At 38.9% G+C, this 21,214-nt stretch overlaps 1 protein-coding gene across 1 annotated transcript; it reads left to right on the top strand.

Moving 5' to 3' along the window:
* The first annotated feature begins 1,034 nt into the window (after window positions 1–1,034).
* On the top strand, window positions 1,035–19,795 carry SGMS2 (sphingomyelin synthase 2). The gene is made up of 5 exons (XM_006869327.1): window positions 1,035–1,722; window positions 5,754–5,871; window positions 10,987–11,140; window positions 17,623–17,789; window positions 19,176–19,795. Exons 1-5 carry the CDS (start codon window positions 1,268–1,270, stop codon window positions 19,377–19,379), a joined length of 1,098 nt encoding a protein of 365 aa, XP_006869389.1. The 5' UTR covers window positions 1,035–1,267; the 3' UTR covers window positions 19,380–19,795.
* The last annotated feature ends 1,419 nt before the right edge of the window (window positions 19,796–21,214 follow it).

The raw sequence follows: 21,214 nt of genomic DNA, 5'->3' as shown, positions 1-21,214 counted from the left end.
TCTGTGTTATAAAGAAATCTTTGCTCTTGGAGCCTCTGGAGCCTCCGCTGAAGGCACCCTTTTCCTAGGCAGTATTGTGGTAAGTGCTGTACGCTGGTCCTCTAGAGGCCAGTTTCTGTTGCTTGGTAGAAATCAAGGTGATTCACCACTATCAGAATGTTGTTACTAACTTTCCATTTCAATGGTAGTAAACTATTTGATCATTTAAGTAACAAATTCTTCTTGGAACCAAATGAGACATAGCTAAAACTTTGTGTACAATTATCCCCAGTATTATCTTGAAGACTTTCCATTCTCCTTAGGTCTGATGTGCATCTATGAATATAAAAGTATAAACTGAGGGAGGAGGGTCCTTTTAAATATCTTGAATGTCTAGTCTTTACGTGAACGTGTTCTTAAAATGACTAGCGTTGTTATAATAAAATAGACATTTGACAGTGTTGAAAATTTTAGGATAGTAGTTACTCCTGGTATGGTGCTAAGGGATAAGCAATGGACTGCTAACCTCAAGTTCAGCGGTTCAAACCCACCAGTTGCTCCTTGGAAACCCTATACAGGATCATTAGGAGTCAGAACCTACTTGACCACATTAAGCAGCAGCAATAATTATTGAATGCATAAAGCAGCTCATCCCAGTTTTTTCTCTTTGAGATTCATTAAAATGCTGCAGTGTTGGGAAGGAATGATGCAAACTATGGATAGGTTCTAACTCATTGTGACTTCATGGTTAGCAACAAGTAATTGTGTCTGATGAAATGTATGAGGTGATGGGTCATTACTTTTAAAGGGAATTGGTTATTAGAATGTTCCTATTTATATTGACATCAGCCCAAAAAGACAAGAATTCCAAGATAAAACAATTCAATATTTCATAAATAAACTTAATCTCAGCATCTTTCACTTTGTTCTGATGATACATTTGTGAAGTGAATGCCTTTGGTATTTCTTTCCTTATTTTGACAGTGTTATTGGTTTAGATGGTTGACCATCAGACAAACTTATTTTCTGAACATAGTTTTGTGTTGTTTTTGCAGGTGGGATAGTAACATCTTTTTGGACAAAGAGAATTGCCTTCCTTTCCTGAAAGTGGCAAATGTACAAGAGATAGCTGCATAGGAGGAACCGTATTCAGATGGCTGACTTTCTACATTTTGTATTAGAAAGCAAAATCGGTTGATCTTGGAAAAAGAAGATATTAAAAAATTTACATTTCCATCACGAATAAGAGCTTGACCGTCTACGTTTTTCATCTGAAGACCAGAGAACAATGGATATCATAGAGACAGCCAAACTTGAAGAACATATGGAAAATCAAACCAGTGACCCTACAAACACGTACACAAGACCCGCTGAACCTGTTGAAGAAGAAAATAAAAATGGCAATGGTAAACCTAAGAGCTTATCCAATGGGTTACGAAAGGGTACCAAAAAGTACCCAGACTACATCCAAATTGCAATGCCCACTGAATCGAGGAACAGATTTCCCCTAGAGTGGTGGAAAACAGGCATTGCCTTTGTGTACGCTCTCTTCAATCTGGTCTTGACAACTGTCATGATCACAGTTGTACATGAAAGGGTCCCTCCTAAGGAGCTCAGCCCTCCACTCCCAGACAAGTTTTTTGATTACATTGACCGGGTGAAATGGGCATTTTCTGTATCAGAAATAAATGGGATTATATTAGTTGGATTGTGGATCACCCAGTGGCTGTTTCTGAGATACAAGTAAGTGAGTCTAATATATGTTTGGGGCAGGGGTAGTTTCTGTTGCGTGAGGGGGGCTTCAAAAAGTTTGTGGGAAAATCCTATTTTCATTCCATTTTTCCACAAACTTTTTGAAGCCCCTCTTATGATTAAAATTCTCTTTCTCAGTTTTATCTAATAAAGTCAGTCTCATTGAGGTATTTGATGAAAGGAAGGAAGTAAGCAGCAGAAAAGTCTACCACATGGAAGAAATTCAGTCAGTATTCAATAAGTGTTTATTTGAGCAACTGTGGTTGAAAGTGGCAAATGTTATGGTGGGTAATTCCGAGTTTATGAATTAAAGGTGCAACTTCTGATTATAAACACTTTATGTGATGATATCTATATGATACATCAAAAGCTTTGAAAAGGAATAACTTTCACTTTATCATGCTTGTTTTATTTCAGGCTCTTGACAGACAGGGAAGTGGTAAGGCAGGAAGCTATTTTCCCCATTACTCATAACGTGTTGACTATGTTGGTCTGTAGTCAATAGCATACTTTAAGGTTTGCCTCTGTTCTGGAGGTCTCAAATTTTACCTTTTCCCGATTGGCAGTCCAGTCACCAAAGTTTGCTTAAGCAACTGAATTTAGATAGGTCCATGCAGTTTGGGTTTTAGATTTCTCAAGGAAACATGCTTTCTGTTTTTCCCATGGCACCACAAAGACACTCTTAGTTCACTGGTTGCAGGCTCCCCAATTTGGAATAGTAGGAATCATGAAGTAGTAGGTCAGGTATTTTGATTTTGAAGACATTGGAAAATTGAAGAGCTCTCACTGAAGTGATTGTTAATGCTTCCCTGTGTGAATTCTGACTGCTGATTTCCCTCTCCACCCCCTCAAAAAAGGAAAAGAAATCCCCTTAGTTTCCCTTTTCGTCTCGTTCTTTACTTGAATGTTTGTACTTCACTGAGATTTTAGTAATTAAATCAAGTAAAATGTAAGTTTGAGCTTTGAAACTTTTAAGAGTCCATGTTGATCTTTGAACTAGAAGGATTAAAAAATGTTAAGTTTCCACAGAGAATAAGAGCTTGATGTTCTCATCTTTTATCTGAAGAGCAGGGGACAATGGGCATCATAAAAACAGCAAAACTTACTCAATACAGTTAAGAAAATTCAAAATCACATGGAATTTTATTATGAGTGTCAAAACCATTGTAGAAGAGACAATATATGCCACGTTGTTGTTGTTGTTGTTTTCCATTTGGTCGTGACTTTAGGAACATTTGTCTTTGTTAAATCCAAAACCAAACACACTTCCACTGAGTCAATTTCAACTCATATCGACCCTATCTAGAAGAGTATGATTCTTTGCTAAAGAGTTCCCCAGATGCAGCCATGCAGTTCTAAAAACGTATTCCAAAAGCTGAAGTCATTCCTAAGTATTTTCCTTAATATACATCGAATGTTGTTCATTGTTCTCAATTGTCTTTTATGTAGCATGTTTTATGCTAAAAACAAAATACATTTGTTATACTTTAGTGTGTTTTTTTTTAGTGTGTGGAATTGACAGTGAGTATAAGAAAGCCTGCTTTGGCCACAGATTTGCTGTCTCCTTTAATTTTTTTCATTATTATTGTTAAAAGGAGCTGTGGTAGCCTAGTGGTTATGAATTGGACTGCTAACCTCAGGGTCAACAGTTCAAAACTACTAGCCATTCCATGGGAAAAAGAGGAGACTTTCTGCTCCGATAAATATTTACAGGCTGGGAAACCCTATGCAGGATCACTGTGAGTTGGAACAGACTCCATGGTATATAACCAACAAACCGACAATTGTTAAATGCTGTGGAGTTCCAATTCATAGTGACCGTGTATAATGTTTACAAGGAGCAGCTAGTGGGTTTGAGCCACTGACTTTATGGTTAGCAGTCTGATGCTTATCCTACAGCAAAAAGAGAGATCATTCAGGGTCCCTACACTGAAGTTCACTCTTCATCTCAGTTTATTTACTCTTCATCTAGATATTTGTTGTGAATTATCTCTCCTTTACTACCTTAAATTTGAACATCAAAGCACATGATTCTATAACTGGGCCACCCATTTTAATGATGTTTCAGTCACAACTCAGCATACAAAACGTGTGTGTGGGATAGCGGGGAGGCTTGGCGTGTGATGACAACACTAATTTGCCCTTTTACTTTTGAGTTAGAATTGGATCTTACATTTTAGTAATCAGTGGAATAGTCTTTGCTGTTTGTTTTGAACATCTCAGCTAAATAGGAAGCCCTGCTCCCTTCTCCCCCATTTTTTCCCAAGCCGTTTTCAAAGCTAGGGAAATAAAATCATCAACAGTAGTTCTTTTTCTAAATAAGGCTTCAGTATGCATGTTTCACCTTCTAAGTGAATGTTTTGTTCTGTGTTTAGCTGTACTTGAAAGGTTGGAATGAATATATTTGACTCATAATAATTCCTACTCATTACTTCACCTTGTCTAACAACATGAAGCAACATCCAAAACAGAACTCTTTGAGGTCTGGGGTTGAATCAGATGTGGAATCATAGTTCATTTAACTAAGGGGAGACACTGTTAATAATTATCCATTACTTTACCAGAAGAAGCAGAACTGAAATAGAAAGCCTTTGAACAAAATAACCTTGGATAAAATCAGTAGTTTCATATGCCAGTCTAGGTGGTGGTCCTGTATTTTGACCCTAGAAACTCTGTGAAGTACTTGTTGTTGTTAAGTGCACTCATAGTGACCCTGTATAGGGTTCCCAAGGAGTGGCTGGTGAGCTTGAAATGCCAGCCTTGCAGTTAGCAGTCTAGTGCTTATCCTACAACACCACACAGTAAAAAAAAGACGAAGAACTGCAATGCAATGGATAGATACAGTGTCTGCAACAGTGGGCTCAAATATAATAATGATTAGGAGGAGGATGCAGGACCGGGTAATGTTTCGTTCTGTTGTTCATCAGTTGCTGTGAGTCAGAACTGACTCAATGGCATGTAACACAATAACCACCAAAAGAGAATTACAACTATTAGCCCTAGGGCTTTACAGGACCTCTAAGGTACCACTCAGCTCTTAAATTTCTAGAGCCCAGAGCTTAGAGACCTGTCCTCAAATACACAGGAGAAAAGGAGTTTTTCGTTGTCATTTGGAAGTGAGAACACTCAGAACACTCCGTGACTATCGGGAGTGGTACAGTGAACAGAGGCCCTCCGTTTGGAGAGCTGTGTACTCAAACAACTAGAACCCCTGCCTTAGGTCATGAAGGAAAAGGACCAATATTGGCCAAGTATATATCTCTCTCCACAAAAAATATGAAGTTAAAAGGTACTTGTGGGGGTTTTTGTTGGTGGTACTGTGGCCTTTTTTGATCAAGGTTGAGTAAAATCAGTAAAACAGTTTATAGTTCACTATCCTTAACTATATAAGGACAGTTTGGACGTCTTCACAATTTAATTCCCTGAAAATCTTGTTAGTCATAGAGGAATATTATCTGTGCCCAAGTTGTTTAGATACCTTTGGATAGTCCCCAAATAAACCTTGCTTATATAACGTAGGTTAAATGAGTTTGTCACATTTTCCTATGTGTCCAATTATGTAGTACCACCTAGTTCATTAGTTAATTCCTCTGTGACCATGACTGACTTTGATATGTTCCCAAGAGAGGGTTTCGTTAAATGCAGTGAGTGACTACAAATGGAGCTCATTGAATTATCTGGCAAAGAGTGCCTCTTTTAGGAGAAGCAGTCTTTCTAGAGCCTTTAGTCTGCATTAGCACCCCTCTAAAACTCACTCTTTCTGGGTCCCTTACCACCTACAGTTACTGAAGTATGTAAATCCTTGTTCCTGAAAACTACGACATAATCTCTCCCTGGAATCCCAGGGATGAGAAGTTCACAAACAAGTCTGAAATTATTGTCTCTGTTTGTTAATGCATTGTGTATTATATTATTTTTGATTCTGTTAAACATAGTGTTTAAAAAATGAAAATATTGCATTCAGAGCAAAAACAACCCATAAGCTTGTCTTTCTCCATCCATCTCTCTATTTTTTTTGCCAGGTCAATTGTGGGTCGCAGATTCTTTTTTATCATTGGAACTTTATACCTGTATCGCTGTATTACAATGTACGTTACTACTCTCCCTGTGCCTGGAATGCATTTCCAATGTGCTCCAAAGGTAAGCACCTCTGGATGACCCTTTAGAGGAAACCAAGAAAAGTTATTGCACGCCTGCTCTCTAGTATGCATTCTTTTACACACTTTCATATGTGTTAACTGAAGTCTAGCTTATTTTCCATTTTTCTTTAAATTAGAGGGGATTGAAATTTTCTGCATAACATCGTTTTCTTGGTCCCTAAAATTTTGTTTTCTTCTACCCATAAAGTACCACCGACTATTTAACATTCTTCCTTTTTATTACCTTCTCATTTATTTATTCATTCTTGCATTCATTCTACAAATTTTAATCTCCTGTTATGTACCAGGCATAGGGGTAATGGCAATGACCAAAACAACATCCTTCTCCTTTCAGAGTTATTTAGTAATTGACAGATGATTTTAAAAACCAAGTATACTCACAGTGTGTCAGAGGGTGATAAGCGAAGTGATCGTCAGATGGAAACAATAAAACTGAGTAAGGGTGAAAGAGAATATGAGGGTTGTTCACTATTTGAAATAGGGGTCAGAGGAGGTGGCTTTAATAAAGTATTGGCCAGGAATCAGCATGAGGGAATGGGCAGGTAGATGGGATAAGAGCTCCCAGCCAAGAAAATAGCTTCTTCATCATGGTGGGTTCCAGGAACAGAAGGGAGACCATTGTGACCGAGTGGAGTTGTGGAGGGTCCAGGTAGTGCAGATCACAGATCCCCTGGGCCTTCATCATGCACTGTAAGCACTTGAACTTTGGTGGTGGCAGTGGAGTGGTGGGGAGTTCTATTCTGAATATACTTTGAAGATAAATCAACAGGATGTGTACTCAGTGAGGTTTGAGACAAGTCAGGATAGTGCCAGAGTTTCTATCCAAAACCATTAGGAAGTCTTTTACCGAGATATGATATGAGGTTGTAGGCCCAAACTGCTTTGAGCAGTTTTTACCAGTTGTTCCAGTGAAGAATCAGTTCTGTAGGAAGCTGTGTGTTGGTTTATAAAATGGAAAGTTACAGGTCATGTGCTTTCTGGACAAGGGAATGAAGTTTAAGATGTATTTTACTGAACATACTGAACACTAAGCAGATGTCTGACGTAGAAGGAAAAATAGAATTGCTCTAAAGAAGTCAACAGTCTCTCTCACCAAATATAGGTGTGGTTTGGAGAAGCTATAATTTTCCAAAGCAATCAAAGCATAAAGTCTCTGTAACTAAAACAGTGTACATATTGGATTTAAACACTGGCTGATTTTTACTGAGACTAATTTAAGGCATTGGGAGGAGTTCAGAAACAGAATAAACACTTCTAAGGGGTGATTGTGGTGTGCTAATGGAGAAATGGCCACAGAAATGAAGGAATCTGAAAAGTGCATGAGGCTTGCAGGGATTAATTGCTATGATTACAGAAAGAAAGAAAAGAAAAGATTGTCCTCCATGAACAGTTAAGATTTTCAGAAGCCACATCAGTAAATGTGCTGCTGGATCACCAACCTACATATGTTTGCAATGGCAACTCTGAGTCTCTTACTGAAGCTTGAGCAGGCTATAGGTGCCTCTATTGTGGGCCAGTTAAAAAAAAAAAACAGGTCACTTTGTTTGAGTAGAGGTGATGTTATGTTATGGAACCAGAATTGCGTTCTAAATTTGGTTCAGGAGCTGGCTTTGAGAGCTCTTTAGACCTTTGCGTTTACAAGGCTATAATCTACCTGTCGTCTTTGTTGCTAACTCTATAGAATGCCCTTTGTGCAGATGAGCAATGACTGGCTTTATATACTGAAACCACTTGCTTTCTGAACAGAGCGTTAGACCTCATAGTTTATGGCTAATGAAACTTGTAACTTAGCAGATGTGACCACCACAAGAGCACAGTAAGTCTCAGCAGTAAGTCTCTTGGTGAAGTCCCTGACGGTCTCTCACAGTTTCTTGTTGTATTCTCCCTGGCCCATCCCATGGTTGACTTTAAATCCTTTGCTTACAATTTGGTGTAACCACCAACCCACACTTTGGTTTCCAGACACTAAACTTGTGTTCTTCAAAGTATGTTTAGATTCATTTTGACTAACTTACCAGGGCTTACATATAATCATTTAGTGCTTCAAAACCATTTTTCTACATATAAGAAATTTAAGCTGGGAGAGCTATCTACCCCTTCTCTGAAAAGGCTTCCTGGGGTAATAAGAACAAAGGCACTGTCTTTATTTATTGTAGGGACAGTGGGTGATAAGGTTTCTGGTTTGACAGCAGCCAAATTAGGCTCTCCTGTACCAGAAAAAAGATAAGACTATCTGCTCCCATAAAGATTTATAGACTTGAAAACCCTACACTGGGTCACTCACTATGGGTCAGAACTGACTAGATGGCACAACAACAAATTCTCATCTTCACTATGCTTTCTCCTTCCCAGTTTTCTTTCTATCCTTCTTTCTTTTCTTCCTTTCTTGAAGTTTTATTGAGTATTTACATGGAGATGATCTGAGACCTCAGGGTCACAGTAACAGGACTGAGGAATTAAGAATGAAAGAAAGGCAAAAAATACCAAGAGTAGGCCTTCCTATTTTATCAAGCCCTAGTGAATCAAATACTATCAAAAATGCCTGCACACCAACACTTCTGAAAGAAAGTGAGAAGAGAAATGTGTGGATTAATTTAGTTTTTCCAGTGTATACCTTTGGGTCCCAAATAAAGGGGCTGATGAAATATTAGAATGTAGATTTGGGATAAAACAAAAAAGTAATATTGAAATTTAGGATAGTATGTAGTTTTAAAACAGGGAGCACACAATAGCCAGGACAGAGCATATATCTGTATATTTAATCTTTGTTGTCAGTGGTTCATACCAACCTCATGACATCATTCCTACAGGATGTGGCTGACCTAATAAATCCTGTGACTGCTCTTTGTGATACACCGTAGGTGAAGTGTGCCTGAAGTGTGTACTACAGCTTTATCAACAGCCTTCTTGTCTTGTTAGGATATAGATCCTTTATCACCTTGTAGATTCTGCCTTTACAAGGCAGGAATCCTGGGATTTGCCATGTTGTTGTTGTTGTTGTTAAGTGCCATTGAGTCGGTTCCGACCCATAGCGACCTTGTATAGGGTTTCCGAGGGTGTAAATCTTTACGGGAGTAGAAAGCCTCATCTTTCTCCCGCGGAGCGGCTGGTAGTTTCGAACCGCTGACCTTAAGGTTCGCAGCCCGATTCGTAACCACTACGCTACCAGAGCTCCTTGCCATGTGTTTGTTAAATACTGTCTTTTGTTATTGTTAAGTGCCATTGAGTTGGTTCCAACCCATAACAACCCTGTATAGGGTTTCCAAGGAGCAGCTGGTGAGTTTGAACCTCCAACCTTGCAGTTCAAACAGATTTTGCAGTCTAGCATAACCTAAAATGCCACATTTGGAAACTCCAAAGACTGTCGATTCTAAGTAAAATACTTAGGTTTTCTTGATGTAATGTGAGGCCCCTATATTTATAATCAGCAATAGTCTTCTGGAGTCCTGGTGTATGGTGCTATAGGATAAGCACTGGGCTGCTTACCTAAAAGATCGGTGGTTCAATCCCACCAGCCTCTCCATGGAAACCCTATACAGTGCCGCCATGAGTCAAAACTGGACTTTTAAGGCAGCCTAAGGACCTCTTGTAGCGTAGTGGTTATGAATCGGGCTGTGAACCTTAAGGTCAGCAGTTCGAAACTGCCAGCTGTTTCATGGAAAAAAGATGAGGCTTTCTGCTCCTGTAAAGATTTACGGCCTTGGAAACCCTGTACAGGGTCACTATGAGTCGGAACCGACTCCATGGCACATCACCACCACCACCAACATATCCTAGTGGCACAAGAGTTGGGTTGAACTTACCCAGACACTCCTCGGGGCTAAGACTTGGCAATCTGCTCCCACAGATACACTTATTACAGTTTAGGAAACCATGTGAGACAGGCACGGGGTCTCTGAGTTGAGATCTATTCCACAACACCTCTGTATTTTTCTTCCCCTGTGTTCTATTCCTCAGTTGTTTTCTTTTTTCTTTTTCTGAGCCTATTGGACAGACCCTGTCCCTTAGACAGATGTGAGTCCCCCCATCTGGCTCACCAGCTTGTCAATATTCCAAATTCCCATGCCTGCCATTTTGACATACTCACTCTATTACTCTTTCCTGTATGCTTATATTCTAATGGAATATAACTTTTGACCATTGCCTCAAGCAATCATTGTTTCCATAGGCTAACAACTCTCATAGGAGGAGGCTTCATAACATCCAGGAAAAACTTCCGTTCACTTTCAATTCCACTTTCCATGAACGTCCTGAAGACCTCTCATCTCATCATAGTAGATCTAGGGGCCTCCATACTCTTGTCCAAGGGAGCTCTCTCCTGATCACCTACCACAGTACACACACCTATGAAAGTACTCATATTTTAAGCTGCCATTTCTTCACCAATTTACTATTTTCAAACCTATTTAAATTCTTTAATTTGTTGCAACTCCTGTTTTTAACTGTAAATATTCTAATCAGACATTTATAAAACTATGCACACCCTTTTGGTTATTCATTTAATGTGTGGAACCCATTGTTGTTGTTGTTAAGTGCCGTCAAGTCAGTTCCGACCCATAGCAACCCTGAACAGGGTTTCCGAGGCTGTAAATCTTTACGGGAGCAGAAAGCCTCATCTTTCTCCCACGGAGCAGCTGGTAGTTTCGAACTGCTAACCTTGCGGCTCGCATAAGCTGCAGAATATTGGCAATGTGCTATGCAGCAGAATCAAATATTAACCATCCAGACCCCAACTTTCTCCCTGCAAAAAAAAGAGGAGAGAAAGGAGCTTTAACCTGTATTTTAGCTCATAGCTCTGATGAAGTCATTGGTTATTAATATTTTTAAAAGCTTTGTTCAAGGACATAACACCACCAAAATATATTATTAGTAACAAGCCTGAATAATTGAAAACTTGTCAATAAAACTTGCCAATGAGATGAATAAAATCCGATTTGAGAAGCTCCCCTCTGTTCCTCACTGGAGTCGTTTCAACTTTTTAGATCCAAAAACTGAAATCACCACCTGGTGACCTTTTAGGTGTCACACAAACTAGGCTAAGACATTATTTTATCAGGTTATTAATGTCCTTTCCTGATCTTCACTTGTCATTCAGCTCAACGGGAACTCTCAGGCAAAAGTAGAACGGATTCTACGGTTGATTTCTGGTGGTGGATTGTCCATAACTGGATCACATATCTTGTGTGGAGACTTCCTCTTCAGTGGGCATACTGTTGTGCTGACACTTACTTATTTGTTCATCAAAGAATGTAAGTAATAGCTCATTCCCCTTTGATTGACGGATTGCTGCAGTGGGCGGGAACCCTAGGCCTTAAAACTGATGGGAGTCCTTGTTCTGTTGGTATTGGCATATTTATTTCCATATAAGTAGTTTGAGCACTGCAGGCTTAAAACCTGGCCCTGATCTGATGGAGGCTGGTGGAACCACAGAGACTGTGACTCTTCTACAACTCTTCACACTTGGCCTTGAACCTACCCTCCAGGGATCCCTTTCCAGACACACAGGCCAATAAAGTGAACCAGGAACACCCCCTGAGGAGCATACTCCTCTGAAGAATCAACCATGTCAGTTCCAAAGGGTAGCATTTGCCCCAACAAAGTTCAAAAGGCAGGAGAGGACAGGGAAGGATGAATGGAAATAGGAAACCTCGGGAAGAAGTAGGAAGAATGCTGTAACATTGAAGGGATTGCAACCAACATCACAAAATAAAATGTATTTCAGTGGAAAAGGAACTTGCTCTGTAAACTTTCACCCAAATCACAATTGTTTAAAAATTGATTGATTTTTTAGGAAACTGGTCTTGGCTTCTTTCTTTTATATGCCTCCAAAATTAAAAACTGCCCTATACAGGGTCATTCTGTGTCGGAACTGACTCGACAGCACTTAACAACAACAACAAAATGAAAAGCTATTTTAACATTGGAACTAAAAAGAACCTAATTGTATGTCTGTTGCAGAAAGCCACCCACCACTTAACTGTCAGTTTGCCATACTCAGGTGGCTTGTGTGTTGCTGTGATTCTGGAAGCTGTGCCATGGGTATTTTAAATACCAGCAGGGTCACCCATGGTGAACAGGTTTCAGATGAGCTTCCAGACTAAGACAGACTAGAAAGCAGGAGAGAAGAACTAGTTGTGAATATTTAGCACTGAAAACCTTATAAGTAGCAATGGAAGAACCCTGTCAGCACCAGAATATAGAATATCGAAACATGATGAAAAGCACCAGAATATTGTCATATATAGTGCCTGAAAATGAGTTCTTCAGGTTGGAAGGCACTCAAAATATGACTGAGGAAGAACTGCCTCCTCAATGTATAGCTAACCTTAGTTTGAGGACTAAAGTGTGTCTGACCCAAGCCAATGTATTTTCATTAACCTCACATGCTTGTGAAAGTTGAACAATAAATAAAGAAGACCATAGAAGAACTGATACATTTGAGCTATGGTGTTGTAGGAGGATGTTAGAAGTACTATGGACTGTCAAAACAACAAATAAATCCTCCTTGGAATAAGTACAGCCAGAATGGTCCTAAGAAGCCAGGATGGCCAGATTTCACCTCTCATACTTAGACATATTATCAGGAGGAACCAGTCCCTCGAGAAAGGACATTATGCTTGGTAAAGTGGAGGGTCAGCAAAGAAGAAGAAGATCTCCAACAAGATGGATTGGCACAGTGGCAGCAGCAATGGGCTCAAGCATATCAACAGTTGTGAGATTGGCACAAGACCAGGCATTGTTTCATTCTGTTGAGCATAAGGTCACTATGGATCAGTGCTCAATGGTACCTAAGAACAACAATAAAAACACACTAAAAGAATTGGTGCATTCTAATGCCAAAAGTAAAAGGCTTTTGGTTATTTGACACTCCCATTCTGTCATTCCAGATAAATCATAGTTAATGTGATTTCCCCTATTTTAGGCTTATATTTGTCTCACTTTATTACAATTTTATCATTTTTCCATCACTTTCTCTGCTTTAGTAGGCATCTTTGTGAGACATTTTGCCAATACCAATGATTTTCTTCTTTATCACTGTAAATATAAAGGCAAAAATGTGAACTATCTTTCCTTGTTTAATTCCTATTATATAAAATATTTTATATTTGTGGAGTTTTATATGGATAGAAGAATGCCCCATCCATTGTGGGATTGTATAGGGTCACTATGAGTCCTAATCGACTCCATGGCAATAGGTTTGGTTTAGATTATATGGTTTTAGCAACATAGCAGATCCCATTTTTGTATGTTTCTGAGGTTTTTGCATATTTAAGCCCATTACCTCAAAATCCTTTTGAAGTAGTTTTGGTGCTTCCTTCATTTCTTGTCCCACTTCAGCAATCCAACCAGGTCTAGCCTGACCTCTCATGGTAATGTGAGCATCAAAGTTTGTTTTCCAGTAGTGAATTCTTGCCCACAGATTGCTTACAGTTTTAGGCTTAAGTTCTGTTCTGAGTGTAATAAGACAAAGATTTGAAATTCTCTATAGTAGATGAAAGGAGCTCTGGTAGCGTAGTGGTTACGATTCGGGCTGCGAACCACAAGATCAGCAGTTCTAACTACCAGCTGCTCCGTGGGAGAAAGATGAGGCTTTCTGCACCCATAAAGATTTTATTTACAGCCTCGGAAACCCTGTTCAGGGTCGCTATGGGTCAGAACCAACTCGACAGCACTTGACAACAACAACAACAACAACATAGTAGATGAAGAACTCTCGGTGGGGCACTATAGGATCAGCACTGGACTGAGAACCACAGGGTCAGCAGTCCAAACCTACCATCTGCTCCTCAGAAATCCTATACAGGGTCACTATGAGTCAGAGCCAATTCTGTGGCACTTAACAACATTGTAGATGAAAGGAGCCTGGTGGCAAAGTAGTTAAGTGTTTGGCTGCTAATCAAAAGATGAGGGTTCTAAACCCAGTAGCAAGTCCAAGGAGAAATTTCAGTATTTCTAATTACTTAGTTATTGGTTCCAGATACTGTGGGGAATGATATGTGTTGTTTATGGTCTTGTCTAGCTTGTTCTCAGGAAGGTTGTTCTGTCTGTATGTAAGATGAATCATTTTCCACTCCAGAGGTGCATTTGAGATGTTAAATCTTCTCTCCAATGACAGTCACAAAAAGCTCAGTGAAGGGATAAGAAATGGTGATGAAGAAGAGTTGCTTGTTAGGGTGTAGCCACTGTGCATTGAAAACTACAGAGTAATGAAGAAAAAGCACCCCATGAAACTGAGAGTCCATTTTCTAAATTAACTGAAGTCCACGTGAGTCAGAACCAACTTCACAGCATATAACAACAACAACAACGTGATGTTAACAATAACATTAGCAAGCTGCATAAACTGGGTTTCAACTTACTTCATAGAGTTGTTTGGTGTTGTTAAGTGCCATCAAGCCAGTTCTGATTCCTAGAGACCCTTTGTAGGGTTTCCGAGGAGCAGCTGGTGAGTTTGAATCACCCACCTTGAGCTTTTGGTCGAGTGCTTATCCTACAGCGCCATTGTCATGAGTCAATCCCATATGTATCAAGTGGAACTGTGCCCCATAGGGCTTTCAGGGCTGTGACCTTTTGGAAGCAGATCAACAGGGCTGCCTTTAGAGACACCTCTAAGTGAGTTTGAACCACCAACCTTTCAACTAATAGTCTTGGGCTTAAACGTTTTTGTCACACAGGGACTCCTCTATGCCAGACAGTATTCTAAGTGCTCAAAGTGAGTTAACTCATTTAATCTTAGCAGCCATCCTGTAAGGGAAGCACTCTTTTTCATCCTGGTTTTTCAGTTGAGGAAACTGAAGCCTAGAGAACGTGAGTGGCCCAGTCAAGCTCCACACCTAGGAGGCCCTAATATTTAAACCCAAGCAGCCTGGCTATGTAGATGATGCTCTTTTGCATGTGTTGGGGGGGGGGGAGAAAGGGTTAACGTGGAGTTTTGGTGAATTAGGATTAGGGCTATGCCTAGGTCTAGACAAGGCCTAGGACTTCGTTTAGCGTTAGAATTATGGTTAGGACTAGGGCTAGTGTTAAGGGGTGAGGGTTGGGCTAGGGCAGGAGCAAGTCATCTCTGGTTCTTTATTTTCAGTCTTGTAAATTTGTTAATTTTGAATCCTTCTATATCTGGGGTGAGTAGTTCATGTGTAGTCTGAGGTTGTCGTCTGCTCTTGTTGGTTCTTTCTATCAAGAATTTCCTTTAGTATTTTTTGTAAGGTTCGTTTTTTGCTCATTTGTTTCTGTTTATCTGGAAATGTACTCATTTTGCTGTCATATTGGATGGACAATTTTGCTGTATATGTGATCCTTGGTTGGCAGTTGATTTTTGTCCCTCTCAAAGATGAGTTTCGAGAGATGTGTCTTCAAGTTTAGTAATTTGGCCTTCCATTTGTTCAGTTCTACTTCTTTGCCCTTTTGTGTATTACCTGTTTCTGAAGTCTTAGCAAGGTTTCCAGTTTTTCATTTATTTTATCAGATCATTCTTGCATTGTTTTCCTGAGTTCCCAAGGGTTTTTTGGTGTGTGTGTTTTTCCCCCCCATGTATGTGTTCTCCTTGCTTTCATTGATCTTTCTCTTAATCTGTTGAAGGTACCTAACTAGCATCTTTTTAAATTCCTTATCAAGAAAGAAGGAAAAGGTCAAAATGGATGTTAGAAGAGACATTGAAACTTACTCTCCAGCGTAGAGATGCTAAAGCAAATGGAAGAAATGAGGAGGTCCAAGAGCTGAACAGAAAATTTCAAAGATTAGCTCAAGAAGATAAAGACAAATATTACAACAAAATGTGCAAAGATCTGGAATCAGAATACCAAAAGGGAAGAACACGCTCAGAATTTCTCAAGCTGGGGGAACTGAAGAAAAAATTCAAGCCTCGACTTTTGTTATTGAAAGATTCTCTGGCAAATTATTGAATGATGCAGAAAGCATCAAAAGAAGATGGAAGGAATACACAGAGTCACTGTACCAAAAGGAAATGGTTAACGTTCAACCATTTCGAGAGGTAGCATATGATCAAGAGCCAAAGATACTGAAGGAGGAAGTCCAAGGTGCATTGAAGGAATTGACAAAGAACAAGGCACCAGGAATTGATGGAATAAAAATTTAAATCTTTCAAGAAGGTGAGGTGGCACAGGAGGCACTCACTCATCTCTGCCAAGAAATTTGGAAGACAACTATCTGGCCAACTGATTGGAAGAGATCCATATTTGTGCCCATTCCAAAGAGAGGTGATCCAACTGAATGTGGAAATCATTGGACAATCTCTTTGATATCCCATGCGAGTAAAGTTTTACTAAATGTAATACAGAAACGGCTACAATCATACATTGACAAAACTGACAGACGAGTGGTGGCCGTTTGGTTTTAAGTGGAAAATGTCACTTTAAATTTCCACAAAGAGTAGGTAAGGTTTATTAAATTTTGTAGGTTTACATAAAACATGGAAAGAATTACATTCTGTTTTTTCCAATTATTTTTGTGAGAAGTAAAATGATAATCTGTAATGCTTAACACAAATTTAACTTTATAGTTGGTTCTGAACATAAACTGTGTGTACCATGTTTATGCCTGCTTCCTATGTAATTAAGAAAAACAAATTACACCATGTACTATTCTTCTGAGTAAGTCTCTTTTCAGTGGTCTCTTTGAAGAGTTAATTTCCAGAATTAAATTCATCATGTATATATTTTTGCCGTTCTGCCCTTTGATTAGTTTGGACTCTGTCCTCGCTTGCTTTGTTGTAATGAGTAGATTTGATTTAAAGTCAGTTGTGGGAGCAGATGAACATGTAGAACCAAGACCACTTTGAAGGGTTAGTAAGAGAAGACTTTACCCAGCTGTACAAATACTATAACTGGGACCTAGGTTCCTTAAAAGCTAGCTTGGAAAAATCAGTCTTACTGTTAGTACCAAATGTTTCACTAGTGAAGCACACTTTTTTTTTAAACTTTGCTACCACACAAAATCCATAATCTCTAGCATTCTACACTGACAGTGATATTCATTAATATTTGCTGTCATTATCTTTTTTAAGCTTTGTGAATTCCAACAGATGGAATGAGTGAGAAGAGAAGGTTATCATTTTGTCATTTCTAATTCAACCAAGTTTATATTAAATCTTTTCTTTGGATCTGCAGATTCTTAAATAATGAGCAGTGGTCCCAACATGGTAACATTAATAAGGAAAGAATCCTTTTTTTTTTTTTTTTTTAAATGGGAGAGTGGAACTAGTCTAACATGACATGCATTCCTTCCCCCTACCCCTGCCCTGAAAAGTCAAAGTGTATTATATAAGATTTGAAATTATTCCTTCCCTCTCATAGTTTTTTCTCTTTCTTTCTTTCTTGTTTTCATAGACAACTGCCTTTCTTTTTGACCCCTGCTGGGGTTTATTTTCGGGGTTTTTTTGTTGTTGTTTTCAGTTGGAGGTCCCTATGTCAACCAGCCCTAGTCAGTTCCAGCCAACCTAATAAAAAGCAATTCTCTGATCTTCCTTATCAAACAACTCATCTAATGCTATGATCATCTCCCATAATGCTCATTATACCTGCTCCCAGTGGATTCCCCTGCCTACTGGGATGAGTCCTGCATGTTTTGTAGTGTCTCATTTTTGATGAGCAGTTTTTATCTTCCAATGATTTCCTGACTCTAGATGATTCTTCGTAGATTCATTAGGATATACTGTAATCATTAAATTCATCTCTGGGAATCATATTAACGTGATTATCTTTCCACTGTCCAGATTCGCCTCGTCACTTCTGGTGGTATCATTTAATCTGTTGGTTGCTGAGTGCTGCTGGAATCATCTGCATTCTTGTAGCACACGAACACTACACTGTCGACGTGATCATTGCTTATTATATCACAACACGGCTCTTCTGGTGGTACCATTCAATGGCCAATGAAAAGGTGAGAGCTCTGAAGCCCCTTGGTGGTTTGTTTCTTTGATGCAGCTAACCTCTTTTCATACAGTGGTGGTCTTAATGGGAATAACTGCTGTCACCACCCAAAGATCTGATTAGGGACAATTCACTTCATAAAATAAGAGTCTTTGCAATGTAAATGACACTGAAGGATAGAGAACAGTAGTTTGTTAATATAATTGTACTAGATTTGAAGACAGATATATGCTAAATTATAATGTAGGAACCTTCCCTATAGAAGTATTGTGGTGCTAGCAGCTAAGTAAGATACTCTCTTCGCTTAAGAAACGTACATTAATTTTTAAGAAAAGATGATCGTTATTAAAATAAAATAAATAGGCAAAATAAGTAGCTGGTGAATTACTGGATTTGGTGATATTTCTTATTGGTGTCTGCTTCTTCCTATTCCCAGATGCCCTTTTCTTTCTTGTTCCATTCTTCTTAAAGAGCGAGGTTAAATGCAGACCCTTCTGGGAGAATTTCCCTAACTCCTGCTGTCTTGCTGAGTCCCCAGGGTAGAATTATTCCTTCCATTATCTGCCTTTCCCTAGTCTTGGTGTGTGCTTACTTAAGGTTTACTTACCTTTTAGATAGTCTTGCAAATAATCTGTACCATAAAATATTTGCAGAATTGTCAAACAATTGAAATATGTCATTCCTAAAGATTCTAAATCCAGTTCTCATTTTTTGCAATACACCACCTCCTCACTAATCGATTATCTCATTATTCAGCATTTCAAATTTATGACAATAGTAAACTACTACATGACTGTTTTTGTGTATTAACAACATATGACTGACAGTAACCAATGCTGAGGAGCTAACCATGTTGGTAAGTGAGGAGTGATGGTGTTTGCTCATACAAGGGGACTTCAAAACATTTGTGGAAAAATGGAGTTGAAAGGTAGTGGAATTTCGCCACAAACATTTTGAAGCTCCCTCATACATGCCCTTTCTGTGAATTACTTTATTTCTCTGTCTACCTTCAGTCTTCTTTCTCCATCTCCCTACTTTTATACGTCTACATAGATGTCTACCAACAATACAAAAACACATAAGTTCTAGACAGTCCTTCCACGTGTTCACCTTTCTTGACTCATATGTTCCTCCTGAGTAACTCACATATCCGTTCTTGAGGCCTCCATTCTTACTGGAATTTCCAATCAAGAGTGGACAGTTACAGTGAGTCACAAAGAGTGTGGAAAAGCACTAAGTGTGTTTGCTGTGGACCAGAATGGCACCAGAATTAAGAAGCAAGGCACACACACACACACACACAATTACTGCCATATGATCAGGATTATGACTAATTAAGAAAAAAAATTAGAATATGAAAAATGTATCTAATATACTTTTTTCTTACCTTTTTCAGAACTTGAAGGTCTCTTCACAGACTAATTTCTTGTCTCGGGCATGGTGGTTCCCCATCTTTTATTTTTTTGAGAAAAATGTACAAGGCTCAATTCCTTGCTGCTTCTCCTGGCCACTATCTTGGCCTCCTGGTTGCTTTAAATCATCCTGCAAAAAGTATTCACGGGTTCAGAAGATTGGTGAAGATAATGAGAAATCTACCTGAGGAGCAAAACAAAGGCATCAGCTCTTAAACCAAAAGAGTTAGCGCTGTAACCAAAGGTATAGTTTTGTTTTTTTACTGTAGGAGAACTGACTGATAAATGAAGAAATGGACCAAATTGTGTGAAAATGATGAAAAAAAAAAAAAATGGACAGAGTATTATCCCTTGAGTTGTTTTTATTCCTTCTGAGAACTGTAATTCTCCTGCAGCTCTTCATTCATTGGTGACAAGCCCACACACTGGGATTTTACTAATGAACTTGTTAAAGAGGTGCCAAAGAACATATTATTTCTTTCCTCATTCTTTCTCCAGAAATGAGCCCCTCTACTTCAGAATGTTGTTGGAATTATTATTATATTTTTTACTCCCAAGGTCAGAAGAATGTTAATGTTTTAAATAAAGTATCTGGATCTATACAGCTACTGTACAAACAGGATAACCTAATGTTGAGAGTGATTCTCAGCATCAGGTTTATTAGTGAGGGGAAGTTGGTAAACTTCAGGTGAATTTCACCTCTACCCTTTTATTGTGGGAAAGGATAGGTTAGGGCTGGGAACGTACACTTGCTGCTACTACGCTTTCACTTTTATGTCATTTGTTTGTTTTTTTTAAACTGATTTTATTTATATAAAAAAGGATTATCTAAATAAACAAAGATGTATTTGGCATACCCCTTAGATTTTACATGTGTGTAAATATGTCACTTGAAAATCTTGATCACAGATACAAAGGAAACATGGGCTATTTCTGCTAATGAGTGAGCCTTGTGTAGACAGCTTGTGCCTGGTAAATCCGCCTCTGGCACCCCAGTGCAGCCGTTTGTGAGCACAGGCTGAAAACACACCTGTATGAACTGATGCTGGTGCCACTGGGGAACAAGCCTGCATTTCCCTCCTGGGTCTTATATCTTCATAGTTACATTGCACACTATAAAAAAACAAGATGACAGCCAAAACTTTAATGTATCCTTGCTTTTCAAGCAGATTCTAAGGACATATATACCACAATTGAACCGTTTTACTTTACCCTGTGAGGATTCCAGCACGGTGGCTTACTATAATCGGTTGGAATCAGTGTGTCTGACAGTTACAACTACATGATAAGTGGTAATTGTTTCTAAATTTCTTTGAGGTGATGCAAAAAAGGTAGATAATTTTTTTAATGACTAGATTAAAAAATTTAATGCCATTGAATCTTTTAGATGAACCTTGGCTAATTTCTTAACTGCTTAAGGTTAATTTGCAAGACTTCTTAATGACCTTAAGAAGGTTACTAAGGTTGCAAAATCAGCAACACTAGAGTGGAAGGAGGAGGTTGTTCCATTTATGTTGAAGGTGTGATGTTCCCTCCTTATAGAATGAAAAAAATCCCTAAATTATCATTATTGCCAAAAGTAGCCATTTTTAATTAAGAACACAAAGCTAAAACCCCACTGCCAACAAGTCAATTCTGACTTCAGAGTGACCCTGTAGGAGTTCTGGTATGATGCTGTGGGTTAATATGCTAGACCCCAAGGCATAGTTTGAATTGCAGAGTTGGCGGTTCAAACTCACCATCTGCTCCTCAAACCCTATACAACTTCATGTGAGTGGAAACAACAACATGGCACTTAACAACAAGTGACCCTGTAGGGCAGAAGAGAACTAGCCTATAGGGTTTCCAAGGCTGTAATCTTTATGGAAGCAGACTGCTACATCTTTCTCCCATGATGTGGCCGAAGGATTCAAACCTGCTGACTATTTGGTTAGGAGCTGAGTGCTTTAACACTGCACCACTAGGTCTTATATACATAAAATTGACTTTTAAATTGTTTGAGAAAAGCACAATACAAATCCAT

This window comes from Chrysochloris asiatica, unplaced genomic scaffold (genome assembly GCF_000296735.1).
Source record: "Chrysochloris asiatica unplaced genomic scaffold, ChrAsi1.0 scaffold00129, whole genome shotgun sequence".
Lineage (NCBI taxonomy): Eukaryota > Metazoa > Chordata > Mammalia > Afrosoricida > Chrysochloridae > Chrysochloris > Chrysochloris asiatica.
The sequence above is the reverse complement of the archived record's forward strand: the minus strand, read 5'-3'. Positions and strand labels throughout refer to the sequence as shown.